This window comes from Hydra vulgaris, chromosome 12 (assembly GCF_038396675.1).
Source record: "Hydra vulgaris chromosome 12, alternate assembly HydraT2T_AEP".
Taxonomy (NCBI): domain Eukaryota; kingdom Metazoa; phylum Cnidaria; class Hydrozoa; order Anthoathecata; family Hydridae; genus Hydra; species Hydra vulgaris.
In genome coordinates, this window is record NC_088931.1 from 12,706,199 (window position 1) to 12,719,648 (window position 13,450).

At 27.8% G+C, this 13,450-nt stretch overlaps 1 protein-coding gene across 2 annotated transcripts in view; it reads right to left on the reverse strand.

Annotated features, from left to right (window-relative positions):
• Positions 1-13,450, reverse strand: part of LOC101238459 (arf-GAP with Rho-GAP domain, ANK repeat and PH domain-containing protein 1) — a 119,870-nt gene that overhangs the window by 71,094 nt on the left and 35,326 nt on the right. For both annotated transcript variants that reach the window (XM_065812214.1, XM_065812215.1), the window contains exons 5-12: positions 12,049-12,072; positions 11,673-11,710; positions 11,509-11,578; positions 11,284-11,349; positions 11,055-11,127; positions 10,334-10,389; positions 2,600-2,641; positions 2,368-2,417 (exon numbers count right to left, since the gene is read on the reverse strand). In XM_065812214.1, coding sequence (XP_065668286.1) covers positions 2,368-2,417; positions 2,600-2,641; positions 10,334-10,389; positions 11,055-11,127; positions 11,284-11,349; positions 11,509-11,578; positions 11,673-11,710; positions 12,049-12,072 — 419 coding nt within the window. The remainder of the gene's footprint in view (positions 1-2,367; positions 2,418-2,599; positions 2,642-10,333; positions 10,390-11,054; positions 11,128-11,283; positions 11,350-11,508; positions 11,579-11,672; positions 11,711-12,048; positions 12,073-13,450) is intronic.

The window sequence follows — 13,450 nt, forward strand, 5'->3', positions numbered from 1 at the left end:
GAAATTTAGAAAATTTTTTATTTAAACTAGCCTGCACGAAACACAAAAATGTGTTTTATGTATAAATGTTAGGGTAATTCCATGTTAATTGAACCAAAATTTTTTAAAAATGTCACCATACTTCTCAGATTTTGCTGACTTTATACAGTTAAGAGTACTTAGTAATATAAAAATTACTTGAAAACTTCAGCCTCTAGCTCCAAGAAGACTTCTTTATCTGGAGACAATTTTAACATATACATTCATTGGGACTACAGAAATGCCTAAAGTTTTAGAGCTCCAGCTAGTCTGGAAGGTAATGAAAAATCAATTGCAATAGTCTGCTACAAAACAATGGATGTCATGCCCTGTTATCCATTATGGAAATCCATATTCTTGCAGATCAAAATACTTATATTTTCTGAAAGACCAATGAATATAGAATGTGTTATATTTTTTTGTTGTTGATATCATCAAGGCAACAGGTTTCTTGAGCTTTAAAAACTGGTTAACAAAAATTTGCTTAAATTTATTTTAATCAATAATTACAGGTACTTAATAATAATTTTTTACATTTCTGATCATTTCATCACCCCTGAAAATAGCTTTTATTTTACTAAGTACTCTTAACTGTATAAAGATTAGCAAAATCTGAGATATATGGTGACGCGGCCTGGGTCAATCGACATGGAATTACCCTTAATATGTGTGTCATATGCACACACAATGATACTTGCATTGTTGCTCTGCATTGTGTGCATAGCAAAGCAAAGTGTGCTATGCATTGAACACAAATATGTGTTCTATGTACAAATGTGTGTTATATGCACACACAATAATACTTACATCCTTTTCTAGATATGTGACTCAGGCCTTGTTACGAGATTTTGTTGCATAACAGAAAAGTGTAATGTAATTTAATGTAATTTTACTCAAAATTCATATTTACATTGTTAAAAGTTAAATTACACCAGTTGCGTATTTTAAAGTTGTAATTAAATTTAATTTGAAACCACATTAAAAATCACTTGAAGTTTTATTATTTTTAAATTAAACAATGTTGTCATTAAAATAATAATCAATAAAATTTAAATATCTTTTGAAAAAAATTATATATTTTCTTATTTTAAAAACTTATACTATTTATTTCTAAAAACATTCATAACACAACATTACTGTTTTATGTTTGCTTTCTCGCAATAAGTTTTTTCTTTAATAAAGGGAGAATTGTTTATAGGCGAAGTTCTTAACAGTAATTACTTAATTTTTTATTAGTTTATCAGTTATCAGTAAGATATCCATCTGACTAAGTTACTTTGTAACAACATTGTTTTAAAACATGATTAAATTTTTTTTAATTAAAACTTTCCCCCAGAAATATAAAAGTTAGCCATCGCAATTGCTTCAAATAAAATGGTTTGGGTTTTTATTTATTTTAGGTGCCCCAAGAAGATCTAACAGTTTTTTCACAGACGCAGATTAAATTTGCCCCATTAACTTATATTTTCAATTTCATACTATTTTACAGTTTTTTTAGTGATTTAAAAACAAACAAAAAAAACTTTTAACAACTTTCAAAAACTTTTAACATTTTGGCTTAAACAAAATCTTTGCTAACTAATCATAAACTAGCTTATCATTTCTAATAGATGTTCATTCTATGGTTAATCTAAAAATTAATGATAATGAAAATTTTTTTGCTAAAAAACAATTTCAAAACTAAAAAAATCATCTTTTCATAAATTTGTTACATAAAGTTTACTAAAAAAATTCTCTAAAATAATTTTTCCTACAGGCTTGATTAGGGTTTATCCGGCAATGCATTTATATACAGTTATAAGTGGATTAAGCACTTTTGTATATTAGCACTTTTGTAATGAGATAAAAAGAAATTATTGATTTGCAACTATAAATAAATAAACAAAACAGTTGAATGTAAAATGAACATAAAAAAAGTATTGTGAATTAAATTTATTAAAAAGAATTTTCTTTAACATAGTTTAAACAGTAAAAAAAATTTATAACAAAGCATTTAAAATTTTAAAAAAATTAAAAAAAATAAATTTAAATTAAACATTTTTAAAAACAAAATGTAGAAAAAAATTTAACTAATTATTTTTTTACCAACAAAAAAAATTTTATCAATGCGGTGAAAATGTTTTTTTACAGCAATTAATTACTACTTAATGTATTGCTTAATGCATAAACTTTCAAATGACTGTTTAAATAATCTAATTCAAAAAAGTTTCTGCGTAACGTTAATGGCTTAATGTGTAAATGAAATTGCCATTTCATACATAAAATTCACATAGGGTAACTCTTCTTGGCCTGGTGATGTATAAAATCAAAATACCATCACAAATTGAAGAAATACTAAAAATGTTTTACCTTTTTTTAAAATCTTTAATCATATCATGACCTTGTTTTAACAACCAACCCTAAAAAGATGAAATACAAGTGAAAAAAAACATTTTGTAAGTAACAAACTTATTTAGCAAATAATCCAAGAAATACAGTTATCATAGTTTTGAATTTCAAATTTTGAAAACTAATTAACAAAATTTCTGTTTCTTTCTTTTTCACTTTTGATTTTAAAAAACAAAAAAACAAAGCTGAGTACCTCTTTATCAGGATTTGCAATTTCCACAACTGATGAATCAGTCTATATAAAAGTATTAATTCATTTAATTATAACCAAAAAATGAAAATAATTGGAATAGCTGAATTCTTTAAGTTTATTTTATTTGAAAAAAAAATTGTTAAAGTACTAAAAAACATCTTTAAATGTTAAATTACTAAAAAACATCTTTAAATTTTTACTAAAAAACATCTTTAAATTACTAAAAAAATCTTTAAAAAACTTATTAAATTGTGATGCTAAATGAAAATAATATGTACAAATAGTTAACAAGAATAATAATTGAATTAAGAAGTTATAAAGAACAGAATAACTAATATTATAAATTTTTTAAATGTTAATTCACCTCCATAAGGGCCAGAAGGCCACTACAGTCAAGGAGGCTACTTAAATTGTGGTTACAATTAAATTTAATTACTCTATAACTCCAAAACACAAATCTTGACAAATAAGACCGCTGTGCAAAGAAACAAGTTAGGAATGGTACTACCAGGGATGTGGTAGGGATAGAACTTGGAGCTTCTTGCTTATAAGGCGAGTGCTCTACCACTACATCACAACCGCATTAATCAACATTAGTTCTATTATTATTACTTCTATTATTAATAAGTTCTAATCAACATTTAACAAAGTTTTAACCATTATATTCGTTGGAATCATAAACATATTTTTATTGCTTTGCTAAACTCAACACAAAAAACTTATGGATATCATATATTTCAAAACTCTTTTAACATCCAAATGTATACTTTTTAATAAGCAGATTTTAAAATCTTTAATTATTCATGTTTGTAGTAATAGTATTATTTTTATGATTTGTTATTTCTATTATTTATGCATATATTATATATACACTCTTCTCCATTTAAAAACTTAATGCCAGCACACGAAAAAGTGCTGGCAGGATGGTCATTTTTAAGTTAGCCTGCGCGATTTAAAATTTTTTTTTTTCTTTCTGCTACTTAAATTTAAACAAATATAGTGAAGAGAATGCATTGAATAAATACTACATAAAATAATTTTAAAAAAACTATTAAAAAAAGGCCATATTTTATAAAAGTTAAACAAATGAACAAAAAAAGTTTTGTTGCAATTTTAAACAAAACGCTTTTATTTTTTGGGCAAGCGCGAAATGACTTGAGCCTGAAAGCGCTGGCTAAATGGAGAACACTGTATATACATTTTTCAATATTTTTATAATTTACTAATATTTCTATTTGTGTTTGTGAAAGAACACAAAGATAATTTCATGTCAATAAAAAATATGATAATACAAAGTACTCCCACTGTTCCAAAACACTGTTCCTATTTGCATTCAACATAGAGAATTATTGAAAATTATAAAATATTGTTACTTGTTTTTATTTTTTACTATAAAATATATTTTATATTTATTTTATCAATTTATTTTACAAATAATTTATTATACAAATAATTAACAGCATACTTTATTTTCAATAATTCTTTAGGATGAATGCAAACTGAAACAGTATTTTGGAACAAAGGGAGTAATAATTTTTGATTATCATTTTATTTTCATAGGGCGATTTTTTGTCCTATGAACATTAGGTTGCCCTATAGTTTATTGCTCAAAGCGCAATCTTATGAGACTAATTTGAGTTCGGCTGACTTATCATGTGATCTTAGTGTTGATGGTTACCGTCCCTTAATTCCTAAAAACTCCAATAGTCACATGCTTGGCCTTGGCATTTACATTCATAAGAACTCACCCAAATGTCAGGAAAATAGATTTAAATCCACAGACTATTCTTTTATATGCTTTTGTTTAGCATCACTTCACTCTGTTGCTTTTCTCTTTATTCTATAATGATCTCCTTCATCTCAAGGCTGCACCCTTTTCAATGCTATTTCTGATCAAAACAACCAAGCCCTCTCTCTTTATCCTTCAGCCAATATCATTGTTGTTGGTGTATTTAATAAAATAAAATTAGACCTAAATGCCTAAAGACTTGGCTCTAGTGTTAGTGACTCTGCAGGCATAAAAGCCCACAACTTTTGCCTTTCTTAATCTCTAAATCAAATAGCTAATGTTCCAACTCGCTTTCCAGACAATTCAAATCATTTACATTTTCTACTCGACTTTTATCTTGTTTCTGATCCTAGTCAGTGCTCAGTTTCTCCACACTCACCCTTAGGTGCTTCTAATCATGGTTTGATCTCCCTTAAACTATTATCTCATTTTCTTCATCATCAGAGTTTTAGAACTACCTTAAAGTTGGCTGGGACTCTTTCTGTGATTTTCTTCATGAAAACTTAGTAGAAATCTTTCATCTTTCTGCTGACAAATGTGCTTCTTACTAAACTTCTTGGATTCAGGCTCGCATGGAATCTTTTATTCCCTCTTGATGATTCCAAGTCAAGCCTCCATATCTATTAGCAAAACAACTATCCAGAAAATCGATGTCTGTTTACTATTGCTAGAAACCACTGTAAAAAGGTTTTGTCTAACCCCAAAGCCTGCTATTCTCAGGTTACGAAAACTCTTATCTCAAAAATTAGGCTCAAAAATTAGCAGTATCTATATTAAGGGCTAATCTGTTGTTCCAGTTCTTTTGTATGGTTCAGATTTTGTCACCTCACCTAGAGAATTAAAGCTGAATTGTTTGCTAAGAACTTTTCATCAATATCATCTCTTGATTCCACTAGTTGATTTCCTGCTTAGACTTTTCTACAGCTTGTGGCCTGGACAACATACCTGTTATAGTCTTGCAGAAATGTTCTCGAGAGCAGTCGTCTATACTTTCAAAACAATTTAACAAACTTATGAGGGTCTTGTTTTCCAGCCTGTTGGAAAGCGGCATCTGTTATCCCTTTTTTCAAAAACTCTGGGGAGCAATTGACTTGTCTAACTACCGTCCCATTAATCTTCTTCCTGTCATAATCAAGATTTTTGAATCTTTAATTAACAAACACTTGGTCTCTCATCTTGAATCTAATAATTAACTTTCTGATCATTAATATGAATTTCAATCTTCTCATTTTACAGCTGATTTGCTAACAATAATAACCGATGGGTTTAATCGTGCATTAGATAGATGTGGAGAGATTAAGGCTATTGCACTTGACATTTCTAAAGCTTTTGATAAAGTTTGGCATGCTGGTCTTCTCCATAAGCTTTCTTTTTATGGTGTATCAGGTAACATCTTTAAGATTATTGAACCCTTCCTTACCAATTGTAGTATAAAAGTTGTCTTCAATGGACAGCACCCTTTTTCATATTCTGTAACTTTAGGGGTTCTTCCAGGTTCAATCCTTAGCCCTATACTCTTTTTAATTTACATTAACAATCTTCCAAATATTCTCACATTTAAATTAGCATTGATTGCTGATGATACTACCATTTATTCATGTCTTGATAAGAAGTCAGTACTCTCTGATTGCTTAGAGGGGGTATGTGAGCTTTAAAAGGATCTCACTTCTGCAACAGCAAAAGGCTCTCAGTGGCTGGTGAACTTTAATTCAGATAAAACTCAATTTTTCAGCTAATCATTATGGCAATTATCTAGATCTTTCTATATTTATGAACAGTAATGTACTTGATGAGTCATCTACCCTTCATCTTCTAGGATTAACTCTTACCTCTGATCTTTCTTGGAAACCATACATCAAATCGATTGCAAAATTAGCATCTGCTAAGGCTGCATCTCTTTATAGTCGCATTCTTATTGTGGATTCTATTCTTTATCTCTATAAACATAGTAAACATAGTTGCATTGTAAACATAGTTTACAATGCATTGTAAAGATAGTTGGACCTGCTCTTGCAGCCAACCTCCAACCATTATCACATTGTTATAATGTTGCTTTTCTCTTTCTTTTCTATAATTACTATAATTGACACTACTCTAAGGAACTTTTCTTATAAATTTTTTGCTGCAGCTAATATTAGATCAATCATAGGAGCAGATAAACCAGGTCCAATTATCGTAGTTCTACAACAATTGGACCTGGTTTATCTGTTCAAGATTTCAACGTTTTAATGTGAATAGGTTTGATTTTTTATTTATTTATAATAATAAGAATTTCTGCAATTTGCTGAATATCATCATTTTCTTGTCAATCATTATTGTCAATCATTTTTTTCACTCTTCTTTTTTTGTTGTCGCTCTATAGCTATTAGGGTGACACAAAATTAAAAAAAAAAAAAAAAGCTGGAGTTCATTTTCCGGTTCTACCAAAATATAGGGAGTCTACAAAAAAAACTTTAGATTCCTTAGTGATCAGGAAGAGCTACATGTAAACTTGAAAGTTTTATGTTCCAAGCATTTTTTATTTCTTCGCATTATTTTATTATCTTCACATTAGCAAGTTTTTAAAACATGTGTCAAAACTCAAGATGTTTCTAAAACATTTGTGGTCATTCACAATTATTTTAATAAGTTTAGTTGCAGCATAAATTTTCTGGTTTGCGCTTAATTACTTGGCAAGTTTTGATTTATTAATTAACTTGCTTTAAACTTTGATTTTTTTATACTAATTACATATCCGTACAAAATGTTAAAAATCAAAGAGAGGAAAACAAAAGAAATTAGCTATAACACTCGTAGGTCTGTTTACCTACTTAACTTGCCTTAAGCTATCTACCTACAAACCAACTTCCATCAAATGAAAGTATTCTTCGATATTACTTGTTCCTAACTTCAGCTAGAGATAAGCGATTCAAACCTATTAAAACAAACTTTTCATGTTCTCAAGCATGAGAGGATATTATATGCAAACGGGAAAGATTTTGTAATTCAAATACCAAAAAATACAGTTTACTCCAACAAATTGTAAATATTTGGAAGTCTGCTGGTTTTTACTTGATTTCTGAAAGAAGTATAGTGGAAAAGTTTAAATCTCTATACAGCAAATACAAAATTTTGTGCAACAGTAAAAATTTTCAAATTAAAAAGCAAATTTCCGAACGTCACAAAAATGACTTTTACAATATAGTAGAGCAATTGATATCAGTGCAAAAGACTTTGAAAAGAAGTTGAGACACAATGAATCAATGCCTCATAATACTTCTGCTTTACAAGAGGATTTGGCCTTCTTAGATGATCAAAGTTTGTAATTTTTTTGAGAAATTTTGTTTTTTTATTCAAATTTATCTTATGCTAAGCCTTTTAAGAACTTATTGCACAGAACTAACAGAAATATGATCATATCTTCTAAAATTGACACAGAGCTTGAAGCAAGGTTTCAGAGAAAGATTGATAGATGCAAGAGGAAAGAAGAATACAAAGATTGAGCGCAGAAGAGCAGCGATTCAATAATTTGTGAGAATAGAGGAAATTTTTCAATAAAGGCAATGGAACCATAACTTTTTACCTAACAATGATATTGATTTTGATTTCGCAGATGAGGAACCTACAGAACTAAAAAAACAAGAGCTGAATCACAATTAAGCAATATCAAAGTATAATTTGTTTGACACATAAAAATATTTTTTTCAACTTCTGATTAAATAAAAAGAAAGAATATTGACAATTAATTTTTTTAAGTAAATGTATAACTGAGCTCAAAATCTTTTTATTAATTTAGATGCTGGAAATTGTTAAGTCAGAAGTTTTTGTCTCAAATAAAAATGTTAACTTTCACAAAGCAAGCTCAAAAAGTAGGCCTCAGTTTAGACCAGCATACTTCAGAGTAGACAAAGAGATAACCAGTGAGGGTCTCATTGCAGCAGCAACTTCCATCAGTATAAGTGCCAGTCTCAGCATTCAAGATCAATCCCTTCTTATTGCAAGCAAAGTAAACTATTTTACAACAAAAGTTAAGAAGAGAATCTGTCAGAAGGCAATGTTACAGATTTTTAGAAGAGGAAGGAGGCCAGATACGCAATGAATATATTGATTTAATGGCTAATAAAATTTTAGTTTTACATTTTGATGGTAAAATTTTAAAGCATATTGAGGAGGATACTAGACAGGCAACGACTGCAGATAGATTATCGGTATCTGTAACTAGCCCAGAGCTTGAAACCAAAGATGATCTTTTACTTGGAGTTGTGGAAACTGATAATGGTAAGGGAATGAATATGGCTATATTATGAATCTCCTAGAATATTTTGAAATTTGTGACTATATTGTAGGATTCTGTTCTGACACCAAAGTAAGTAACACTGGATGGAAATCTGGTGCAATAACTATTGTGGCGAGATTTCTTGGTAAACCATTTCTTTGGTTATTGTGTAGACACTATATTGCCGAGATAAATATTATTTGGGCTTTTAAGGCAATTTCAAAGAAAACGTCTAAAGCCCCTGCAAATAAGTTACTAAAAGATTTTCAATAGAAATGGATAGCAGAATTTTATCTAAAAGTTTCAGCCAATGGTGCTGTCGAAAAGTTCAAACGACTTCCTGAGCAATAACTTATTGTTGGCAGTGATCACTGAAAACTCTATTTGAAGTCTAAAAAGTTTGTAACTAAAGCACTAAAACATGAAATCTTCTAAATCTTCTATCTCTTATCAGAGATAACCATGATTTCTGTAGAAGCTCCTTCTGCTGTTATTGTTACCAGTGATAGTCGATTAGAGGATTTAATTACAAAGAAGAGTTGGCTTTTTTTTATACTTACAGGTCACACTGAATCTGTTCAAGAATGGCATATTTCAAGTGATTTCTTAGCATTAGATTCATACACACATTTCACTCAGTTAGTTTGCAATCTTAGTGTGGCCAATGACTGCGCAGAAAGAATTATTAGTTTAATTAAAAACTTTGTTCGCAGTTCCCACAATGAGGATCAGAGACAGAATTTTTTTTTTGGTAGTCAGGGAACATAGAAAGCTATTATCAAAAGATACGTGGCTTAAGGAACTGGTAAAGCTGAAACCTAGAGTTGAGAAATTAATGTAAAATAATAGCTAAATGTATGAAACTATAAACAGTGTTTTTTTTCTTCTAAGATCAAACAAAAGTTTAGTTCTCAATATTTGAAAAGTTACATGTAGCACTTCCAATGAACAAAAATAAGTGAAATTTTGTATTTAGACTAACTGAATGTTGTAGGACAGGATAAGCAACTGCAGTTAATGATTTTCGAAAAATTTCATTTTTTAACTCTATTTTGTGTCACCCTAATAACTATTGCATTGATAACTATTAATTGATCAATTTTTTCGAGTTTTTACTGGCCACAATTACCCAACTTTAAACTTTATTCAATTCTGAATGGCAGGCTCCTTTAACTCAGTTTTAAAGTTTGAGAGCTTTATCTAGCTCTGAAAACTTAGTAATCCATTTTTTTACTTTGAAATCAAGCATATTTTGAATAGTCTCTTCCATTAGTTTGGTTTGCTGAGGCGTTAAGATTGTCATTGTATTTTATAATGATATTAAATTATAATAATGATAATTATACATAAATATTGATTGCAACAAATGTAATAAAGTAAAAGTTATAAGTTATTATAATATATGGAATATTTAAGACAACTTGGTTTACTTTTTTTTGGTAGGTTGGTTTATTTATTTTATCTGCACTAAGTTAAAGTTTTTAAGCTAAAAAGATGAATGATTTTTTTTCTAACTTTAAAACAAAAATATCTTAATTTTTTTTTGTTAACTCTATCTAAACCCAAATAAGTTGCAACATTTGAAAATATGTTTTTTTATAAATGTTTTATCTACATAAGCTAATCTAATTATATGGCTTTTATTATATGGAACTTATATACATTTTCTAAATTTTGTCAAACCACTTACTGATATTTTGTTTTGTATGGCTTCTTTTAAAACACTCATCCATAAGCAAAGTTCATCTAAGAAAAAAGATAAATTTAAGCCATTTAATTTATAAGAAACCTTAAATTCTTTAAAAAAGGCTAGTAATTGACCTTGGTTGGTCTTGATAAAACAAGTCACAAATCAAGCACTGGTTAATTACTAATTATCATCAATATGAACATTTATTTGATAACAATGTAAACAATTATTTGTCATTGATATAAATGTGTATTAGTAACCATTAACGAATCAACAAGTTGAGGCACTACTTAGTTTCTTAGCAGCTTGGAAAACACAAAATTTTAAAAAAAGCAATAAAAAAAACATTTTATGAGCCCTGGGTATAAATCTTTCTAGAGACAGTCAATAAAAATACTTTAGGATGGGGTACTTGTGGGATGAATGTTAATTGTGGGATGAACGTCAATTATGGCATGAACGCTAATTGTGGGAAGAATCAAAAAAAAAAATATTGCTGTTTTTTGTTAACCCAAAATGTGAAGTTACCCAAGAAGTGGGGTTAAAACTAAAGATGTTTCATAATTAAAACAAGTGTTATTCACTGAAGCAATGTGAAATTAGCTTGAAGGAAAAATTAAAAAAATAAACTTTGGTGCAAGATTATTTATAAATTTATATATTTTAAATATATTATAGATATTTAAAATCTCTTTTAAATAAAACCTAAATATAAATATACCGTAATTTCCATTTGGTTCAATAAATGTAAATCGTCTGTTTGGAGTGTTAAGATGGAAAGTTGGCTTCTTAGTCTGAAAAAAAAATTCAAAAATTTTTTTTTCAATAAAACAAATGTTTATATAAAAAATTAAAGTAATAACTTTTTTAAAATGAAATAAAAAGAAAAATATAAAACATTAAAAAAAAAATTGAAAATAATTTTTTAACTTCAAAATATTAAATCTTACATCTTCAAACTCAACATCAATCATTCTAGATAGAGGTATAGTTTGCTTTGGAAAACTGTTTTTTTCCTGCAAAAAAATAAATTGAAAAGTACAATAACATAAATTATTTTGTTTTTGCTTTATAAATTGTATAAATATCTTTTAAATTTAAATTCACCTTTCCAAGGCTCCAAAAATAATCAAAATAAAAAAAAAAGGGTTGAAAAAGTATACGATAATTTCTACCTTATAATATTTTAAATCATATCCATCAAATTCAACCCAACGCCGCTGAATTGACTTATCTCCTCTTTGGCTTAAAACAAAATAAAAATTGTTAGGAAGTTGAAAAATATTTTCCAAAAATTATCAAAAGTAAATAATACAAAATGAAAATTAAAACAACTAACCCCCCTTTTTTATTTAGCCAACCACTCTTTCCACATGACTAGCAAAAGAAAAAGTGAAAATAAAGCTTTAACTCTAATAAAACATATCAAGATATTGAAGTTCAATTTAAACATTTTATTTAAATCATATAAAAGTGAAGATGAGTTTAACTATTTTTATATATTTTTATTGTACATTTTATATATATATATGATATTATTCAATTCCAATATTTTGTACAACATTTTTCTTTATGTCTTAGTTATTATTTTAGTCTCAATTGTTCTTTCTGTCTTATCTTTAACACATTTTATTAAAACCAAAAACTTGAATTTTTCTTAACATGACATAATGAATGTAACACTATACTTAAACAAAAAAAAAAGTTATACTTACAAAGCGACTTTTCCTGTTTTCCAACTAAAATGATTAAACAAAAAAAAAAAAATTAAATATTTCAGTAAATATTACTATTACAACTTTTTGAAATAATTTTTTTTGAATTTATATCTTATTTAATTGCTTTTTAAATTAATTATTTGATTTTACAATTTAAAAATGTTAACATTACTCCATTTATATGCATTAAAAAATACAAGGTGATAAGAGTAATATGGAAAATACTCTTATACAGTACAAAAAAAAAAACAAGTTAATAGAGTGATTTGAAATATTGTATGAAATTCAATTTAAAAGCAACAATTTGAACAGTAACTTAGAGTAAGACACATTATCGAAGGCTTTCTACAAATCTATATAAATGATATTAATTATTATTTTGTTATTAACAGCAGTGGTCCACTGATAAAAGTTTTTCAACAGAGCAATAGCATTATGGGTTAGGGTGGTACTCAAAAACTTTTTTTCAATAAATTACTGGGACACCCACTAATTATGTTCCTATTGATATGCTAATGTAGTGTGCAAAAAAACCTTTGGAATATTTCATCATTTATTGGTGTAACATAGCCTCAAAAGATTTAATTGGTCCCTACTAAAAAAAAAAAGTTTTCTAAAATTATGTTTACCTGGTACTCAAAAAAACTGAAATTTTATACAAGTTTCAAAAATAGTAATCATATTTAATAAAATATAAAATATTATTTTTGAAAAACATGTCAATTCATGTCAAAACAAAAATATCCATTTAAATAAGCTGTAATGCATATAAATGTAATATAATAATTTTGTTATAAAATAGTTATTATTTTCAAAACAACTTTTTTACGGGCTATGTGGTAAAAGTAAATGATAGAAAATTCCAAAGATTTTTTGCACACTACATTAGTACATTAATAGGAACATAACAAGGGGGTCTCCCAGAAATTTAATTTAAAAAATGTTTTTAGAGCATGACTCTATTATCATTAACAAAAACAGAAAAAAAAAAACAATATCAATTAATATAACCTTAAAAAAACAATGGCTTAAGGTTAGATATTTTTTTTATTGCAAAGTCATAGAACATTTAATAAAATAGATGAGTTCATATAAGCATAAACAAGCTGCTAGAAGGCTTTCAACACCTTGATTTTTCCTGGCGAAAAAAGAGAAAAGAAGAAGATTGTAAAGCAAGATAACAATTGACAGACAAATTAAAAGATTGCAAACTAAATGAATCAAGAAAGCAGGATGAAGGAAGTGAATTCCAAAGAACTGATGTTCAAGGAAAAAAACTAGAAAAATAAGAGTTTTTGGAGCACTTAGGAGCAGTCACAGAAAAAGGATGAGACTTAATCAGCCCTTGTTTTGGCTGCAAGAGCAGGTCCAACTATGTTTACAATGAGATTTTGCACCT